The sequence below is a fragment of the Haemorhous mexicanus genome, chromosome 12 (genome assembly GCF_027477595.1).
Source record: "Haemorhous mexicanus isolate bHaeMex1 chromosome 12, bHaeMex1.pri, whole genome shotgun sequence".
Taxonomy (NCBI): Eukaryota; Metazoa; Chordata; class Aves; order Passeriformes; family Fringillidae; genus Haemorhous; species Haemorhous mexicanus.
The window spans coordinates 16,223,228-16,242,619 of record NC_082352.1 but is presented as its reverse complement, the minus strand read 5'-3'; the positions used below and the strand labels follow the sequence as shown (position 1 = coordinate 16,242,619).

Sequence of the window (19,392 nt, the reverse complement as noted above, 5' to 3'; positions counted from 1 at the left end):
TACTGCCAGGTGCAGAGCAGGCTGAAATTTCCCTTCACCTTTCTGCTGAGAGGTGGAGAGCTGGCACTGGCAGCTTTTTCAACCCCCTACACTTGAAACTTTTGTGAGAGCTGTGCAGTCTCAGAGGATTAGCTTTTCACAGTTTTTCTGGTGCAATTGACTGCCTGACTTGAGCAAGATGCTGCTGCTTCTGCATCAGCTTCCACAGAGGGGCTGACAGCAGCAGAGTGGCATAGCCCAGTCAAATCAGGCAGTGACACCAGGAAAGCTGTGATTCCCACAAAGTGTTCCTCTAGAGCTGTCTTCACCTGCATCCTAGGGCACAAGGATCAGTCCTGCATTTTCATGAGACCAGGTGTAAATCCTCAAGTGTCGAAACTTTGTGGTCACTGCTGGTTTGAGTGAGAAGAGAAAAAAAGCATCAGAGCTGAGCCTTGGATCAAAGGCAGAGCTCCTAGATTTGTGACCCACGTGACTGCCATGGCCTGGCATGTCTACACCAAGCTCTGTTGTTGTTTTTCCCAGGCATCTGTACCAAGTGAGGCATGTCCCATGTGTTGGGGTGTGTCTGTGTTCTGAGACTGCCTCCAGCAGATCAATTCTCTGTCAGAATATGGAGGAGAAGCCACCTTTGCACTTGACAACTTTAAGGAGACTGATTACACAGCCATGCAGGTAGGAGCTCATGTGTGTGGCTTTGTGGGAAGGGAGAGGGAATGGAGGTGGCGTTGTCACCAAAGCAGAAATGGGTTGTTCATCCCCACAAAATGAGCAGCAAGAGCAGTTGCTTGAGCCCTTTGTGCAGGGGGGTCTTGCACAAACTTGTGAACTGAGGTACAGCTGAACAAGTAAAGCAAAAGCTGCACACACAAGGAAAGAAAACAAGGAATTAATTCCCAGCTTCTCATGGGCAAGCAGGTGTTCTGCCATCTCCAGGAAAGCAGGGCTCTATCACATGTAATGGTGATCTGGGAGACAAACATCATCACTCTAACTCCATGCCTTCCTCCTTCTTACCCCAGCTTTATGTTCTGAGCATGATGTGAAGTCAGCTGTCCTGGCTGTGTTCCCTCCCAGCTCCTTGTGCATCCCCAACCTATTTGTTGGTAGGATTCATGAGAAGCAGAAAACCTTGCTGCTGTGTGACCAGTCTTGAGCAATAACAAAAACATCCCTGACCTCCCCGAGGTCCTGGTGCTTGTGAGAGATGCCTGGGATGTTATATTTGGCAGATGGCCACTGCAGCAATACAGATGCCAACAGCTTCTCCCTGGCTGGTGCCAGAGACTCCCATGGATTGCCCCTGTCCTTCACAGTCCTGCTGTCAGGCACTGTGATGGCAGGCAAGGGCTGCCATCCTTGCACCCTCATGACTGGGCTCAGATCTCTACTCTAAACTCAGAAGTAAAAGTAAGAATTTCTAGGCTAGGCCAAGGGGTAGAAAAGCTGATCAAGCCACGCAGGGCTGTGTGGGTGAACATCTCTTGCTCCTGTGCCCACTGCTGCCCTTTGTGTGATCCCTCCAGCCCCCATTTCAGCACGATGACCTGGACCTGGCAGCAGCTGTAGCCAGAGCCCGTCCCCAGCTGGTGGAGTTCCTCACCCAGTGCCCCGAGTGGCTGCTCTGCACTGCCCAGCGCTTGGTGCCCGAGGCAGCCCTGAGCAGCCTGGCCACCATCACCAGCCCCAGGGAAAAAACCTCAGTGCTCCTCAGCCTGCTGGAGGAGGCTGGTCCTGCTGCCTGGAAGCACTTTGCACAGTCTGTCTGCATGGAGTATGACCTGCCCCTGGATCTGGAGGTGCTGCTCATGAGCTCTGCAGGAGAAGGTAAGAGAGGTCAGGCCAGTTTCCCCTGACCAAACACAGCCAATGCCTTGGCCACCCATCACCATCACCCAGTCTAGGCAGTGGGACCACCAGTGCCCTCAGTGGCATAGCCTTGTTTTTCTTGGAAGCACAACTTCTGGCTTAGAAATGTAATTTCAAGTAAAACCCCTGACATTAACAGATAAAAGCAATAAAAATTGTACACCCCCACCTCCAATACAGCTAAGATGCAATTTTTGGATGGATTTATTTGAAGGAAGAAATACTCCAGTCTCTTTTTCACATTTTTCCTGATCCAGAAAGGCAAGGAACACAGAAGTCACAGAATTACCCCACAAAACCACCTCTCCATATTCCTGGTTAGCAGAGGCAGTGGCTTTAGAGAAAACCAGGTGATCCCTGGGGACCATTAGTGTGTGTCATCTTGCAGACTGCACACAGTGTGCACACCCTCTGCCCTGTGAGGGCCTGTGGGGCCAGATAAGCTGTGCCTCTCCTTTAGTGGGTTGCTTTATCTAGTGATCAACAATTCTCTTCTGCAGGAAGTCTTACACAATGAGTCCTTCCCAATGGTACTTTCACATTCTGCTTGTGGTAACTCTCTTGTGATGTTGGTTGCATCACTTGGGTGGATGCAACCTTTGTAGCCAAGTGCAGCAGCAGCAGCAGCAGCAGCTATTTTGGCTGAGATGAAACAGGGCAAAGACCAGACAACCATCAGGGAATGTGGATTGGTGTGGCATTTCTCTCAGGACTGAAGCTGAAACAGTTTTCAGCCTTTTGATACTGTGACATATCATAAAAGATGTCTTTTAAGGAGCTGGCTTATACTGGTTTAACTTTTGTAGTAACAGCTTAGCATCACTAATCCTTCTGAGGGTGAACTGCTTCTGGTTATGCTGAGGGGGTTTTGGGGCAGCTTTAAGTGCAGTGAGTCAGAAAAGGCCCTTAACTGGGCTGCCAACTCAGCCAGTGGTTTATTAATAGAAAACTCTTCTTTGCAGGGAAAGTAGGGCTTCCCTTCTGGGCCACAGTGTGGTTTTAGATCCGCCAGAGCTGCCCATACTCTGAGTTTGTTTGTATCAGAGAGTAAGGTTGGTGTTATGCCTTGAAAGTGAAGCTAACTGTAGAGTAATCTGGAAGGAGAAGATCAGATGGAGACTTGAACCTGGATGTTTGCATCCTTTATACTGAGCCTTGGTTTGTGCCACTGTCTGTGTTGCAAAATGCTTTCCCTTTGTCTCTGGCCAGCTGCCCTCCAAATTTCCAGAGTAGAATCCTCATATTCACCATAATTAATTTCCCATTCAACTCCTTTAGGTAACTTCAGCCAGACAGAAGAATCAGGCACAGACACGAGAGCCCAGTCATCTGTGCCAAAAGGTAAGGCTGGCACAGACCCTGGGCACTGTGCTCTTGGGGTTTTTCTTCTCTGCTCATGGCCTGGGCAGGGCTCCAAATGTCCAAATGTCCCAGGTATTGACCCTCAGCACTGGCAAGGTGTGGAGAAGCCACTGCAACTTGACATTTCATTGTTCTGTTCTTGGTGCTTTGCACGAGAACCTCCCCTGATTTTGTTTTCTCTCCCTGAATTTCAGAAAAGCTTTGCTGGCCCCCTGCTAAGGAACTCACTCCTTTTAGTTTCTCTGCAGGAACCTCCCACCCACTCTACAAAACCCATGCTTTTTGCACTTATGCTCTGGTCAGCTCATTGCGGGGTGGAAGAAGTTGGTTTGGCTGTTAAAGGAAGAGCAGAAAAACTATTCCGGTGTTGATCAAGCAGAAACCACTGCAGAGTTATCAGAACAGGAGCTTAAGAGAGCAGATAGTGGTGTTTTCTTCAGGGGTGCATTTGGAACTGAGACTTTCCCAGCTGGTGCAGGTCACAAAGAGACTTTTGCCTCTGCTTTATGCTCAGAGACTTCTGAGTCACAGCACTGCAGATGTCACATGGCTGTCCTGTGTGTCATGTGCAGGTTTAAGATGTTGAAAAAGAGAAGAAAAAGTGACCTTTGTTCTGCATTCAGACTGCTGCCAGCTGCTGTGTGTCCTAGTGAGTCCATCTCGCCAGTTGCTGGTGGAATGGAAATTTGAAAATAGTGCTGAAAGTTACTAAGACCAGTTAAGAAAGACACGTGCCTCTCTCAGCTCTGTCCATTCTTTCCATCTGACAGTCCACCATGAGAAAATGGGAACTGAACCACCATAAACAGCCCCGGGAATCTGTGGGCCCTGCATTCCCCAGGCACAGATATTCCCTGCCATGTTCCCCAGGACATCAAAGCAGTTCCTCTGTTCTAAGCCAGGCAGGTGCCTCATCCAGCCTGCAAAAAGGCTCACCAGTGAGGTGCTTGTGGCCCAGCTCAGAAGAAGCAATTCTGTAATCTCAGCCAGAGTTTACAATAGTTTGGTCTGTCCAGTTTTTTCTCTTCAGCTCCCCAGATGCTTTGCTGGAGAGTCTTGCCCAGCTTTAACATGCTGCCATTCAAAATGTTCTTTTGACGTGGTTCTGACCCCTCCATTTCCAGGCTCTGCTCGCCCTCGCCGTTGCAGCAGCTCTGGGAGTGACAAAGATGCCAAACAGCGACGACTGGGTATGTGGATATTCCAGAAGCTGTGCTGGGCTTCCCTCTGAGGGAAGGACCTATTTAACATCCCTGCAGAAACAGCCAGGAAATCAGCTTCCAGTGTTAAGAGGCCAGCATGGGTGACAAGGTAGCTGGTGAACAGGGAATAATATGCATAATACGCAGATACCTAATTCTCATCTTAGAGATAGTGAGATTTAGTTTTCATATAAAGCTGTCTCACCCTTTTCCTGAATGTTCTTCTTTGGCCCCTGTGAAAAATTAGTAAGAGTTATGTGTTGTTTTCGGGAGCTCAAAGTTTGTCATTTCTACCCAGCAACCTCTGATCAGGGCCATTGTTTCTCTGTCCAGAAGTGGTAGTATTTTGGATCTGTTGTGACTCACAACTAACTTTTTCACCCTCATACCCCCTCTGTTGTGTTCTCTCTTAGATGCATGTGTGAAGTACAGGCATCTCCTCATCAATTCCATCCGCCAGAGATACGGGAGCAGGAGAGCAGCAGAAGCACAGAAGCAAACACAGCCACTGCCTTTCAACCAAACCTTTGTCAACGTTGTCATTCATCAGAGCAAAGCCCCTCGCTTAAAAGAGAGAACAGAGAAACCCCCAGAGGGCCTGGCAGGTGCTCCTGAGGCAGAAGAATGTGCAGATACAGCTGTGAAAGTGTCGGATCTGCTGTGCAGCGAGGCCCCGGCACACACGACCAAGGTGATCTTTTTGTTTGGGAAACCAGGTATAGGCAAGACCAGGCTAATGCACAGGATTTGTCAGAAATGGGCAGAAGGTGTCCTACATCAGTTTCTCTTCACTTTCCTGTTTGAGTTTCGGCAGCTGAATTTGTTAAAGAGGAAATTGACCCTGAAGGAGCTTTTGTTTGACATGTTCCTTCAGCCAGAGGACAGCCCTGACGCCGTGTTCCAGGGCGTCCTGGAGAATGCCCACCAGACACTGATCATCTTTGATGGGCTGGATGAGTTTGCAGCCAGCATGGACGTGCCATCCTCCTCTAAGAGAGGCCCAGCTCTTACCAGCCCTCTGTCCATATCCCAGCTCTTTGCAGACCTCTGTCATGGGAACCTCCTGCCTGGTTGCACAGTGTTGGTCACCAGCCGCCCTAAGAGGCTGCCTGACTTCTTATTATACACAGTAAGTGTGTTGGCAGAAATTTGGGGATTTGACCATAGAAAGGTTGAGGAATATGTTAGCCACTATTTTCGTCAGCATTCATTCAGAGAACGAGCTATTGCTCACGTGAAGAACAACACCAAACTCCTCAGCATGTGCCTCATCCCTGCTCTGTGTAACATTGTGTGCATCTGCTTGGAGTATCTGTTCCTCAAACACCAGATGAGCGTGGAGCTTCCTCAGACTATGACACAGTTTTATATCAAAATGTTTCTCATCTTCCTGAACAAGCAGCAAGGAGACTGTGCAGGTGATGAGGAGACTCAGGTGAACTGTAACAGAAAGGCCATTTTGGGTCTGTTTGACCTTGCACTGAGAGGCCTGGAAGAGAAGAAACTTGTATTTTATGTCCATGATATTCCTGAGGACGTGAAGGAATTTGCTTCCTTGCATGGATTGCTGACTGTCTTTGAGGTGAAGACGAGTGGCACTTGCCCAGAGGCTGGCTATGCCTTCGTGCACTTGAGCTTGCAGGAGTTTTTTGCAGCACTGTGTCTCATGGTGAGTAGGAGGGTGGACAAGAACTACCTAAAGAAGAAGTTCTTCTTGAAGTCAAAGTGGACTTTAAAGAATGAGACAAAGACTGAGTTTATGGAGAGTTTTCACATATTTCTCTCGGGCTTGTCGTCAAGAGAGTGCAGGACATTCCTCATGCTGCTGGCAGAGCAAGATGAAGCTTGGGTGCAGGAAAAGCAGGATGTGATCCTGCAGTCTCTCAGGAAACTGGCAGCCACTCATCTGTCAGGGCCTAAGGTCCTTGAGCTCTGCCACTGCACCTTTGAAACACAAAACCTCGAGGTAGCCCAGCACATTGGGAGCCTGCTGAATTTCAAGTATGAGTTTAAAAACTTCAGACTGACAACGCTGGACATGTCGGCTTTGGTTTTTGTCATAAACTCGGGCCAGGATTTGATTTGCTTGGATTTTGCAGGATGTCTGGTGGACACTGAATGTTTGGAGGTTCTGGCTGGCTGTAAAAATGTGGAACACTTAAGGTAAACACAGTGAGTGCTGTGAGCTGCTGGCTGGGGAGAAGGGATTGGAAGGTCAAACCTCAAGGTTGTTCTAGAACAGAAAGAGAGATGATGTGAGAAAATTTGATCTGAACAGCATAACTTCAGTACCACAGAAGTGTATGAAATAATGAATTTATGAGTGATTGAAGGATGATAAGGTGATAAATCCATTGTGGCTATATTTTTGTTTGTTTTTCCGTTTTGATTAAGGTGAACAACAGGGTAGTTAATGCAGTAGATGAGAGGGAAGATGATAGGCATTTCTTTTCAATATGAAGGAAGGGTGAATCCTGCAAGCAAATGAAAATATCAGCTTTTGGTGCGTTTGTCTTTCCCCTTTTCTTCACATTTTAGCTTTCGTAGCAGGAGATGTGGTGATGACTTTGCTGCTGCTCTTTCAAAGGGCTTACAAGGAATGGGGAGCCTGAAGAAACTAGAGTAAGTCTTTGCGTGTAGCACCAGTGCCTTCTCCCTTCCTGTCTGTCCTCTCCTCAGTGACTTTGGCTCACCCCAGGCTGATCTGTTCTGTGCAGGGTGTGAGGGTACAGTGCCACACAGAGCAGCACAGACACCTGTGGCTCTTGCTTTATGCTGGCACCAAGAGCAGTGTTGTGTTGCTCTGCTGGAAAAGGAGTATGCAGCTGGTTCAGGTGGCAGAGCCAGGCTGCTGCCTCTTTGTCTGTGTGGTGGGCACATGGTGCAGGCCAGGGTCTGAGACAGGCTTGCCACGTGCTGCAGGGGATTCTAGTCCTCCCTTTGCTTGGTTTGAGTGATCCTTTCCCTTTCCAGGCTGACAGGTGGGAGCATCACAGCTGAGGGGATGACTGACTTGGTCCAGGCTGCATCACAGTGCCTCCAGCTTGAGGAAATAAAGTGAGTGTGCTGTGGCAATGACCAGCAAATCAGCCATTCCTTCCCTGGGATACTAATGGGGGTGAATCCTGTGCAGCTTGCAGGGCAATCGGATACGGGATCCAGAAGTGAAGAGGGTGATGGACCTGTTTTCCAAAATGGAAAAGCTGAAGAAAGTAGAGTGAGTAAAAATGGCTTAAACCTTGGCTACTGTGAAGCCAGGCATTGCACAGAGCTGTGGGGCACCAAGCTGAGGCACAGATGTTTAAGTGTCAGCAGGGCTGTGCTGGACTCAGTTTGAGATAGGCTCAGCCTCACAGTTCTTTTCTAATTCTTTTAAAATCATCCCAAGGGAGCCCTGGCACCACTGACACCTCTCCAGGAATTACAGGGCATGTGCTCAGCTCAGTGCCTAGCTTGACTTCTCCTCTTCTCTTCCCCTTGGTGAGGTTCAGGTTGAGGTATCTCACTGTGATTTAGGGAGGATGGCTCCATCAGAGTCTTCCCAGCCTTTCCACAGCCCTTTTCTCCTGTGCTGCTCCTTCTAAAGCTCCTGTGGCCGTCCAGAGCTGGCTGAGAGGGACAGACAGTCAGCAAAACTCCCAGCATGGATCTGCAGCTTTTTAGGTGGAGAGAACCAGCCTGGCTGAAGGGATTTAAAGCCTCTGAAGAGCTGCCAGGGGCAGTTGAAGCAGCAGCAGAGCTGCTGTGAGTGCTGGAGTCTGAGTGTAGTTGGTGTGAGAGGACAGGGATAGCCACAAAGCCATGGAGTCAGTCACTACCTGCCCACCCCAGCTGAAAGGCACAGACTCTGCCTTTAAAGGTCTTCCACACACCCTCAGGTGCAAGCAGCTGAACCCAAAATACCTGCAGTCATTGGTGGATCCCCCCAGGAATTAATCACTGGCTTTTCAGTGTGGTCAGAAGTGTTTAAAAGCACGGCAGAAGGAGGGAGGAAAGGAGCAATGTACCTGCTGCTCTTGCTTTCTTGGGCATGCTGGATAAAAGCTTGTAGGGAATGCCAGACAGCCCCAGGGAGCAGAAAAGGCAGGAAAACAGTGTCATTTGTAATCCCCACTGCCTCACCCATCTCCAGTACACACACAGTGCTGTTCTCAGGGATGGCTCCTTCCAGGCTCCCAGGAGTGGTGCCCCGTGGCCCTGAGAACAAGCTGAGGATTTGTAGCAGCAAGATCTTGTGTTTCACATCTAATGAGGTCCAACAAGTAATGAAACAGAACAAATGTGCAATTAAAGAATAAACCCTCAGAGGCTGGAGGATTGTGTTCAGGCCTCCCTGCTTTAATAAGCCATAATTAAATTGGATTTGCTGTAGTGGGAATTGAACTGCACTGTGGATCAGACTCATGAAGGTGTGGACTGCCTCCACTAACTAACCCCAAACTGGTTAGTGATCATTCTGCTGCACATGGAAGAGTTGTCATTGATTCTAAATTCATGGGAGCTACAGCTTGCAGAGAAAGAACTGATAAAAATCTGAAAATGCTTTTGTTGAGTCCTAGATGGAAATTTCAGCAGTTTTTGAGAAATACCCTCATTAAAAGATCGTGTGCTTCAGAATGTTTGGGGAAACGAGCAGAGGGCTTTTGTGTAACAAAAGAACATACTGTGGGGTCCAGCAGCTGAGCTTCTGTTTTCCCTCATGTTCACAGCCTGAGCAACAACCATCTTTCCTTGAATGCTGTTCTCAGTTTGGCAAAGGAAGGCATCGTGTGTCCAAATGTTACTGAACTCTGTGCCAGGTATCAATACAAGGGAGCTCTTACAAAAGCAAGTAGGTTGTCTCTTTAGATGCTGACTTTGAATGGACATTTTTTCAGCTTAACTGTTGGCTAATTGAAGTGAACAAAAAGCAGTTTAACTCCTTTTTTCTTTTCTATTGGAAACTAAATGTAAATTCATCATACTACTACTTCCTCTTTGTATTTTTAATAGGACTTTTTATCCTTGGTCTATAAAACCATTTGCAGGGTGTGAAATTCTTGTTGTACAACAGAATTTAAACTCTTAAAATTTAAACTAAGCTCTGCAATATATCAGAAAGGAAATTCTTTACTAACTAGCATAAATTTGCTATCAGTCAGCGAAGTTTAGTGAAAATGTGTGAATTTAGCTCTAGCTCTGCACTCCTTTAAACTACAGGCTTTGGGGTTTTTGTGTGTTTGGGATGACAAAGGGGTAGATTTTTTAAATCATCCTGGCTCTTGTGGTTGTCTTATGTTCTAAGTTTAACAGGCCAAAGTAATCCCTGGTGTAACTCAAATTGCTCAAATTACATATGGCTTTTTCTTGATTTTCTTGCTGGAAGGGAGTTCCTACTGAATCTCTTTCCAACAAACTTCTGGTCTTGCAAAAAAAAAAAAGTCCTGAAAAAAGTCCTGGCCCAATCATTTTCAGACTGTCTCATGTGCACTGCAGCCCCAGCTCAGAGGTGTCCTTTGGCACTGAGTGGAGTCTCCTGTGCCCTCTGAGCACGTGGCTGCTGCCTGGCTGGGCCAGTGAGATGTCAAGGCTCTCCTCAGCATCCAGGGAACAGCTTTGGTCCTTACCAAACACCTCTGCTAAACAAATGGCATCCTTCCAGCTCTTCCCTAATACTGACCTGGATCTCTTTTTCAGGGGAGACACCATGGTTATTTATTTTTCTGGCACGTCTGGGAGAGCCCAAAGGTGAGACACTGCACTTGTGGTTTCGCTGCGTTCAGTTGTGCTGATTGAAGTGTCACCATAAACCACAATGCCAGCACAGCTGGTGCCCACTGCCCTTGCATCTGCCTGAGCAATGGGAAATGTAACCAGAAATAGCTGGGTGTGCACCCACAGCCAGTTCCACAAAAGCAGCTCCTCAGAGCCTGGGTAAGCTTGAGGTGCCATGGTTCTATTGCAAAACTGAAAGACACAGAGCACAGACCTGGTGGTTTCTGCTGGGAAATATTCACTGGCACCCAAGCTGTCAGATAGCTCATGAAAGCATATTAAAAGCCAAATATTTTGCTTGTTTGCAGATCTCCGGATTTGAAGTTGGAAGAGGATAAGGAACACATAATTCCAACTAGACCTGTGAATTTATGGTAAGAGTGGATATAAGAGTCCTGCTGGTGCATGTGATTTGCAGATGGCAGGTACTATGGAAGGGCCAGAGAAGCAGATGCGTTCATCCTTAAGGACAGAGGATACTTCCACATGTGGAAAAGCTTGAAATAAACCTGAATCAGTAAATAAAACTGACAATAGAAATCCTGTCCAGCTCACTACTCACCAAACCTTCCTGTTCACAGCTTGCAGGATCACAGGCTGCTTTCCCAGCATGCCAAGATGATTGTGGCCATTCTCCAGAGCTGTCCCTGTCTCTCTGAAGTGGAGTGAGTGCCTCCTTTCCTTCCTGTTGAGTGGCTGTAGGCAGGTGGTGTGGGAGCAGGGGATCACAGGATCACACACTGGTTTGGGTTGGAAAGGGCCTTAAAGATCGTAGATTTTCTAAAGATGGTTTGGGTCTAAAACATGGATCATGTCAGCCAAGGGCTAAAGCTTTTTGTCTGAAGTTGATTGATGCAAAAACAAGCAGGGAAGATTGATCTGAGACAGAAGAGCAGTCCTGGCAAGGGACTGTAGGAAAGGGAAAGCAAGCAGGTTTTGAGGGCTTTGTTTTTGCTGTTCCAATCAGTCCCCACTAACTGGAAAATGCTTCAGTTTATCAGGCAACAAGCTGGGAGATGAAGGCTGCAGCTGTCTGCTGGAAAGCCTCCCCTGTATATCGATTTCAAAGCAGCTGAAGTAAGTGTTGCCTTGTACAAAGCCAGCCTGCCCTCTTCTGAAGGGAAATGGCTCCAAGCATGCACAGCACTGGCAGCTGCTTCTCAGGGCATCCTGTGGGGTTTCAGGGACCAGCTAATTGCCTTTTCCTTTCTCAGTCTCAGTCAAAACCACCTCTCTGTCCCTGGCATGTGCAGCCTGCTGAAGTCAGTAAATACCTGCCAGAAGGTGATGGAGGTGCAGGTCAGGTATGTGGGTCTGGAACCATGCCTGGGGTTAATCCCAGTGTCCAAGCCTGGGAGTTGTATTCTGAGGCTTTTGTTGGGTCACCTCAGGCGTGGGGTGGGTGAAGAGCATGTCCCAAGGTGGTCACTGCCCCTGGTGACATTGCTGGGAGCTGATTGCACCAGGGCCATGGTGGGGGATGGAAGGTAAGAGAGCAGCGACAGTGCAGAAGGCAATCTCAGCCCTGAGGAGCTGCAGCTGTACTGATGACCAAGGCTTAGGAACTGCCCTTAACAGGCCCCAGATGAGTGCAATAAAAGGGTGGGTTGGCTCCTCCAGAGGAGAGCTGGAGTTTGTTTGCTGTGCTGTGAGAAGAAGTCAGTGCTGTGAGGAGCTGCCCATGAGAAGTCACTGAGAAGCTTTGGAGCTTTTGCAATAAGATGACAACAGGCCATCAACCACAATTTGAGTCCTTGCAAACCTGGCTGTCCTTTCATGCATGGGGTGTTTTAAAATGCTTCCTTGCTCCCAGCCTTGGGAAGTTTTGGAGGCAGGATCTCTGCAGACTGTGAGATCTGGTGACACCTCCTGGAGCAGACCTGGAAGCTCTTTCTCCTCTGTTACTTTCACTTGAGAACAGGCTCTAGTACAGCAATTTTGTCTGTGCTTTGTCTTGTGATTCAGAGGAACTGGATCACCAGATACTGCATAATTTCATCCAACCAGAGTTTAAAACTGATGGAGATTATTTCTTCTTGCTTTGGGAGTGTTTTAAGCACAAGTGATTGGTGTCACCAGAGTTTTGCAGAACAAAACCAAACAAGAAGTCCTGTAAATAACCAAACCATGACACTGATGGATTACTTCTCTTCTTCACAGCCTTTGTTCTGACACTGCAGTCCTGAGGTTTAGAGAAGACTGGGGGTTTGCTTCCCTTCCTCCTAGGTAGGCTGTGTGTGCACAAATGGTGTTATCTCAGCGTCCTGTTTAGTTCCTGCATCCTGTCTAGGTACCAAGGGTAACACTCCACTCCACAGCAGTTCCTGCCTCCCACCCCACCCCCAAATCTAAATGTGGAGCTGTCTCCTGGCTTTCTCAGCCTCTTGAAAAATTGTCACTGCCTTCTGTAGTGTTTTCTGTCTCTAGAGCACGTTTCATCCCACAGCATCCTAAGCAGAGCAGGCTGTTTAGTGACACCCATGCTATCTGATCATTGTGAGGGTAAAAAACCAGTGAATGCCACACCAAATTCTGAAAAGATTCACAGATCCCTGCAGCTCAGAACACTATGCATTCTGGATCATGGTGCTCCTAAATCATGAGATGTTTGGAGTTTAAGTTTTCCCCTCAGAAAATTTTGGTTAAAACAGCTCAGCCTGAAGGTTTTGACCAAGAAATGGTTTCCTGTTGCTCCTGGAATTTCAGGTTCACTCTTTCTACCCTTGTTGTCTGTGGACTGAGCTCACTGTAAAATAGCATTTCCCATGGAATTCCACCTCTTAGCCAGAGAGAAACAGCAGCACTCTTGCAGGCACAGCTTGGTGCTTGTGCTTGAGAGAGAGTGACAGCCTGAGACAGGCAGTCTGTGGGCTCCTTTAAGGCACCAGGTGGCATTTCAAACTCTGATATTTTAGGTTTTGCATTTGCATTTAGTTATGAATAGTCAGATTTAGTTATAGTTTTACTGTTTATAATTGTAGCTTTTAGTAACAGTGTTACAGTTTAGTTAGTCATAGACAGTTCCATTTAATTATGAATAGTCAGATTTTTGTACAGGCTCTTCACAAAACTTATTTAGGCAAAAGCTAAATTCAGCATAAGCTGAATTCTCCATCAAACTTAGATAGAAATATCTCTTTCCCCTTTTCTCCAGTTGCCTGCATGCTCAGATATTTGGGTAGAAAAGGAGAGCTTGCAATTGGCAAGATACAGGCTGGAGCCAGGGTGGCCCCAGGGATCTGCCAAACTGCTAAAGAAGAAAAGTTTCACTTTTGTCTGCTTTTGTGCTCACTTAGGGAAGAGCCTGTGTTCTCTACTGCTGACCAACAGCATGGGGAGGAAAGCCAGACACCAGCCACCTCCCAAAAAATCAGGTACCCTGCCAGTTTTCATTGTGTCCTTGCATGTCCCATCTCTGGGTCCTCTTTCCAGTGCATCCTGCATCTCCAAGAGGTGAATCACAAGAGACCTGGGGATCTCCCAGCTGCCAGGGGAGCTGCAGGGTCTGCCCTGGCTGGGGGAATGCTGGAGCCCCTGGCAGGGGGCTGGGACCTGGTGCCCACCCTGTGCCTTACAAAGGACACAGGACCTGCAGTGCCAGGCAGGGGTGGCCCATCAATCACCTGGACACTCTGTGGGAGCTGCTAAGCAGCAAGGTATTTCAAGGGGATGGTTTAATCCCATTATTGTCTCTTCACTGATTCTCTAGTTTTCAGAGGAGGGAAGTTCACAACCTTGTTTGAACCCCTGCAGAGCTGGATGACTGATTTCTTTTTTCCCCACAGACTGACAGACTGCAATCTTCAAGCCAGTGACCTGAAGAATGTGTGTGCAGTCCTGAAGGAATGTGGCCACATCTCTGAGCTGGAGTGAGTCCTCCTGAGCTCCCCTGGTGTTTGCCTGCAGTTATTTGGGATGCTGAGAAAATGCCCCTTAGTGTTGTATAGAGCGGGTAGAGGCATAGCCAGCTGGAAGGTGTGGCTGTGCCTGCAGATAATAGAGCTGATGGTGGTGTTTTTACTGTGAAAATTAAATGCCTTTCTTTAAATCCCAGCCTATCAGGGAATTTTCTGGGAGATGAGGGACTTTTGCAGCTGTTTCAGTGCCTCCCAAAACTGAAAATGCTACGTTCTCTCAAGTGAGTAGCTCCTGGTTTTTCCTTATGCATGGACTGGGTTTTGTGAAGTGTTGTTTGTGGAAGCACATTTGGGAAGGGCCCTTCACAATCAGGGCAGAATATTCTGTGCTGGGCAGATGCACTGTGCTGTCTGCTCTGTCCCCACCTCCAGTCCAGAGCAGATTGACTCCACCTGAAGCTTGGCTGAGATCAGTGCCCCAGAGCCTCTGTGCTCACTCCCCCATGAAGGGGACAGGTGGCTTTATGTCAGGTGTGACAGCTGCCTTCTGAAACTGCCCGAGGTCTTTAGCAACTCACTGAATTTTTCCTCACTGGGAGGGGGAGCAGTCCTTTCTCTCCTGAGGAGAACAGCTTGGAAGGAAGGGAAGTGCTGGGGAGGCTTCAGTGGTGGAGTCAGAATTCACCTGCAGTGGTGGCTGGTGTTTATCTGGGTATTTCACCTGCACTCCCACTGCAGGTGCTCTGTACAGGAAGGTGGCTGAAGGAGTATGGCACCACTCTGCACTGTTGAAAGAAATATTAGTTGTTCCTGTTTGGTTACTTGAACTTGTCTCAAGCCAAGCCTGTTCCAGTTACAGACAATCTCACTAGAACCAGTTGCCCTGAGAGATTGTGAATTCTGTCTCTGGAGGTGATAAAAACTCAGTACAGTGTCCTGAGCTGCCTCCTCCATGCTGACCCTCCTGAGCAGGAGAGTTTCACTAGATCAGCTCTAGAGACCTTGGTGATTCTGTGATTCTCTGAACACTAAAAGAGAGGGATGAATTTAGAATAGATGGGAGTGAGATGTGTCTGCAGAGCTGTAGTAGGAAACAGGCAGAGGGTGGCAAAGCAGCAGCCTGGGAGTGCTGCACAAGGATCACTGCTCTGTGCTGTGGGGTTCCTTTTTATCAGTCTTGCTTGCAGCAGCTGGTTCCATCTTTTCTTCCTGCAGGTTTGACAACAACCGGATCTCCCTTAACTCTGTGTTTTTCTTAGCTCAATCATTAACTGCACTGGAACACATTAAAACAATGAACCTCAGGTATGGCCAGGAGTACTTTTTATGTTCTTTTGCTATTTAAAACCTCCAGCTGTGGGTTTTCAGGAATGACACAGGAGCTTGTGTTGTCAAACTCCAAGCTGATGATGTTCTTTTCTGGTTACAGCTTAGGACACCCACAGGTGGTTCATCTGACCTTTTGGGAAAGAGTCAGGTAAAGTCATACCCACTCACATAAGTCTTTTAAACTTCTTGTGAAGTTCTAAACAGGAGGTGATGTGGGTCCCTGAGGTGTGTCAATAAAGAGCCAAACTCCAGCCAGGCTGGGGGAAGCCCAGTGAGCTGCTTCATGGCTGAAGGAGGGCATGGAGCAGCCAGCAGCACCCAGCTGCTGAGACAGGCTGCAGCCACCTCCCTGCTGGCCAGGACACAGCAGGTGCCCAAGTGCTGAGTGGCTGCAGGACTCTCTGGAGGCTGGAGGAGGGCTAATAAAGCTCCTTTTTCTTCTGGGGATGGGCTGAACCTCATTCTGGCAGGTGGTGGGGGAAGGCAGATTGGAATAGGAGGCCACTGCCACCACCTCAGCCCCTTCATGGGGACTGGCTCCAGGGGGAAGAACACCAGCACAGCTCATGGGCTAAACTGTTCCTTCCCCAGCAGTACCAGCAGATGGAGAAGTGGCTCCCTGGCACACCCCAAGCAGGAAGCAAAAGCACAAAGCTTCAGGTATGGCAGCCTGGCTTCCCTTTCCACCAAGACTGGGGGGAGAGATGATTGTGGGGGTCAGTGGGGGTCTTTAGGGCAGTGTGGTGTGTGGGACAGACCCATCCCTCCAGCTGTGTCTCCTCTGAGAGGAAAATAAATAGTGCATCTTTTGCTTGCTTTGAGGGGATTGTGTTGCTCTCCAGCAGAGGAGAGACAGATCTGTGTGAGTGCTACATTCATCCATGCAGCCCTGCCAGTCTGTCACCCAAAAAGGCTTCTAGGATTTCCTTCCTGGAGAAGGACAGAGGAGGCACCAATTCCAGCCTTCCTCTGGGAGAGCCCAGACAGTGCTGAGCAGGGAGAGATGCTGTCCAGTCTCCTGAGGCAACTGAGTCTCCAGTGATGTGGCTCTAGGGAGGGAACACCCAAAGTTTTGGTGTTTTGGTGGACTGGCTCTCTCCAGTCAGCTCAGGGATGGTGAAGTCATCTGCTTGTCCCAGGTTTTGATTTCTTAGTCCCAGACCAGGGTAGCAAAATATTTGTAGTAGAAGTGAGAGGGTCACCATGGGTCTTGTCCTGGGACGTGAGGCTCTGGGATATGCAGGGACTGGTGGCATTTTGTGGTCTTGTTCAGCTCCTGAGTGCTTTGTTTGCTTCAGTCTCAGGGACTGCAGAGTGGGTCTGGAGGATGTGACCAGGCTGTGCCAGATACTGGCTCAATGTCCCCAGCTGACAGAAATCCAGTAAGTCAGCCTGCCTGTCTGTCTGTCTGTCTCCCCAGCCACAGGTCTGATGTTCAAACCCCAGATTTGATGTTCAGGGTGGCAGCTGGTGTCACCAGCTCTCCTCTCACCACATCCTCACCCAGATACTTAACTAAACCCAGACTTTCTCCTGTCCTGTTTCAAAGAGAACTTGGCCTCTCCTAAGGCTACCCCATCAGTGTAAAGGCCCCAGAACATGTGTGTGTTCTCATGATCCTCCTCAGTCCTGTGTCTAGAAACAATTGTTGTCATCTATTCCTGGAAACCTCAGCTTGTAGCAAGGCCAGCAAGAGCTCCTGGCCCACCAAGCCATGAGCTCTGCTCCTGAAGGGCTGGTCACTCCAGGCAGGAGCTCGGCTCTGAGGAAATTAGAATGCTGGTCAGAACAAAAACTGAGTAATAGCAAATAAAAATAACCTAATTCCCCTATTGCCTGCATGAAAGACATCAGTAGCATCGTTTTGTAGATGTACAGTAATGGAAAAGGAAGAATCCTGAAACTGGAATGTTGATTGGCTCTAGGATGGAAAGAAACACAGGTCAGGCTGTAAGGACTAAATCTTGCCCAATTTTCATGGCATTTCTGGACATGCCCTTTCACAGAATTTGCCCATTTATGTGTGCATGTCCATGTAAATGTTACAGAAGTAATTAGGGATTGAAACAATTTCTCCTGGGTTTTGTTTCCTTCCATGTTTTACAGTCTGTCTGGAAATTCCTTGAGTGACCAGAGCATTGAGAGATTACTGAGCTTCCTGCCATCCCTCTGTCATCTGACACTACTGAGGTAATGTTTGGGGTCCCTGCTTTCAGACATTGGTTTGGACAGTGTTGATACCACAGCAGACCTTTGGAGCATTAATCAGTAATTGTAAACTAACAAGCAAGGCAAGAAAATGCAGAAACGCTTTCACACCCATTCCTTTCTTATTTCCAGAAGTAAAGCAGCACTTTAATGATATTTAGCAGAGGGCAAATCAGAATCACAGAATAATGAGGTTGGAAGAGAGCTCTAAGTTCATCGGGTCCAAGCTATGCCCTAACACCTCAACTAGACTATAGCACCAAGTGCCATGTCCAGTCTTTTTTGAAACTTTTTTTTCAGGCTGGAATCCAGGCTAGGGAAGCCCTCTCAGGGCACTCTACTGTGTGGACTAAAGGCCCAGGAGGAGCCTGGCCATCTTTTACAAGGTGTTGTAGCATGGAGGAGCTGCAGGGTCTCATGAGACTGAGTTTGCCCAGTCAGGAGTTTGCTTCCAGTTTGGGGTGTCTCTAGTCCAGTGGCCTCAAAGAAGGAGTGGTTCAGTGTGAGCCCTTGGTCTGTGCTCCATTTTTAGTCCCAGGGAACTAAAGGAGACTCTCCTTTAGGTAAAGGAGCACTGAGTGCCAATGCCCAAAACTTTAGGTCCTTTCTTCCTCATCCTCAGTTAAATGGGATGTATCCAATCTATTGTGTCTCAAAATGAACAATGTGAAAATTGGGCTGTGTGTATGGGAGCCTCTCTTCTTAGGAGTTGATTTCAGTGCTTCTTCCTTCCCTTCCCTTACAGTATTAGGAAAAACTCCTTGTCCCCACGTTGTGCTGTTCTTCTCCTCAACTCCATCAGCCTGTGTGAGCGGATCAGAGTGGTGGAAGTCCGGTGAGCACTCAGACTCTGGAGCCCAGCAGCTCAGCCCCACAGGACCTACAAAGCCTTTTACCCTTGGGGATCAGTGCTGAAGGACTGTCCTTTGTGTCTGCTTCAGGTCAAGTGAAAATGCCTTCTTGCATTTAGGAGCAAGCCTGCAGAGCCAAAGGACGTTGTGCAGGTACTGGCACAGAGCACTTGCTGGAACTCCCTGTGGGTGGGCTTGAAGCACCAGTGCAGGGAGCCAGATTGCCTCTTGTATTGAGAGTTAGGGCTCAAGAAATCAGCTCAAGTGCAATTCAGAACCATTTGGATGCACTGGGATGGCAGAAGCCAGTGCTTTTCTTTTTCTCCTTTTTTTTCTTTATGATCATCTTAAGTTGCACCAAATTCTGCTGCATGAGCACCTGAATTGAGGCCTCATCAGTGCATTTTCCAAAAGTGTGCCTCAGATTCTGGGGGATAACCTCCACATGACCACCTGTGAGGTGTGAGATGTGTCTGCAGCCTGCTGGGAGCCATGGCTCTGGAGTGCCCCTGCACTGGAGCCTGTAATGTGTCTCTGTCCCAGCACCAGGAGATGGCAAAAAATGTGAATGCTGCACAGAGACTGGTGCAGAGGTGCAGCTGCTGGTGGGCAGTTCTCAGTGCCCAGGCTGAGCTGGCTGCTGGCCATGCTTTAACTCTCCTGCTGTCTCCCCCAGGCTGACAGGCTGTGCCATTGGAGAAGGGCAGGTGGAGGAGCTCTGCAGCATCCTGGAGCAGCACGGCTGGCTGGCAGAAGTAGAGTAAGTGGGGCTTGGGGGGTTACCATGGTCTTGAGCAGAGTCGCTGTGTTTGTGGGGTTCAGCACTGCCTGGACTTTCCCAGCCTGTCTGCAAGGGTATGTGAGCTCACTCAGGCTGCTGAGAAACACAATCAGCTGGCAATCATACAGCTCCTTTTGGGCTGATGGGACAGCTTCTTTGGGATTTTCACTCTACTGTTT

The 19,392-nt window shown here is 48.4% G+C and overlaps 1 protein-coding gene across 3 annotated transcripts in view; it reads left to right on the top strand.

The window, feature by feature from the left end:
* The window catches only part of NLRC5 (NLR family CARD domain containing 5), a 34,081-nt gene that overhangs the window by 1,810 nt on the left and 12,879 nt on the right, over positions 1-19,392 (top strand). For 2 of the 3 annotated variants that reach the window (XM_059857344.1, XM_059857343.1), the window contains 26 exons: positions 526-675; positions 1,527-1,827; positions 3,148-3,210; positions 4,356-4,421; positions 4,847-6,596; positions 6,972-7,055; positions 7,407-7,490; positions 7,567-7,650; positions 9,143-9,232; positions 10,110-10,160; positions 10,496-10,561; positions 10,769-10,852; positions 11,181-11,264; positions 11,402-11,491; positions 12,348-12,413; positions 13,484-13,561; positions 13,973-14,056; positions 14,242-14,325; positions 15,260-15,349; positions 15,474-15,521; positions 15,965-16,033; positions 16,672-16,755; positions 17,480-17,563; positions 18,327-18,416; positions 18,523-18,585; positions 19,109-19,192. In XM_059857344.1, the coding sequence (XP_059713327.1) occupies positions 670-675; positions 1,527-1,827; positions 3,148-3,210; positions 4,356-4,421; positions 4,847-6,596; positions 6,972-7,055; positions 7,407-7,490; positions 7,567-7,650; positions 9,143-9,232; positions 10,110-10,160; positions 10,496-10,561; positions 10,769-10,852; positions 11,181-11,264; positions 11,402-11,491; positions 12,348-12,413; positions 13,484-13,561; positions 13,973-14,056; positions 14,242-14,325; positions 15,260-15,349; positions 15,474-15,521; positions 15,965-16,033; positions 16,672-16,755; positions 17,480-17,563; positions 18,327-18,416; positions 18,523-18,585; positions 19,109-19,192 (3,827 nt within the window). In that variant the 5' untranslated portion in view covers positions 526-669. The remainder of the gene's footprint in view (positions 1-525; positions 676-1,526; positions 1,828-3,147; positions 3,211-4,355; positions 4,422-4,846; positions 6,597-6,971; positions 7,056-7,406; positions 7,491-7,566; positions 7,651-9,142; positions 9,233-10,109; positions 10,161-10,495; positions 10,562-10,768; positions 10,853-11,180; positions 11,265-11,401; positions 11,492-12,347; positions 12,414-13,483; positions 13,562-13,972; positions 14,057-14,241; positions 14,326-15,259; positions 15,350-15,473; positions 15,522-15,964; positions 16,034-16,671; positions 16,756-17,479; positions 17,564-18,326; positions 18,417-18,522; positions 18,586-19,108; positions 19,193-19,392) is intronic. The other variant, XM_059857345.1, reaches the window with a different exon arrangement.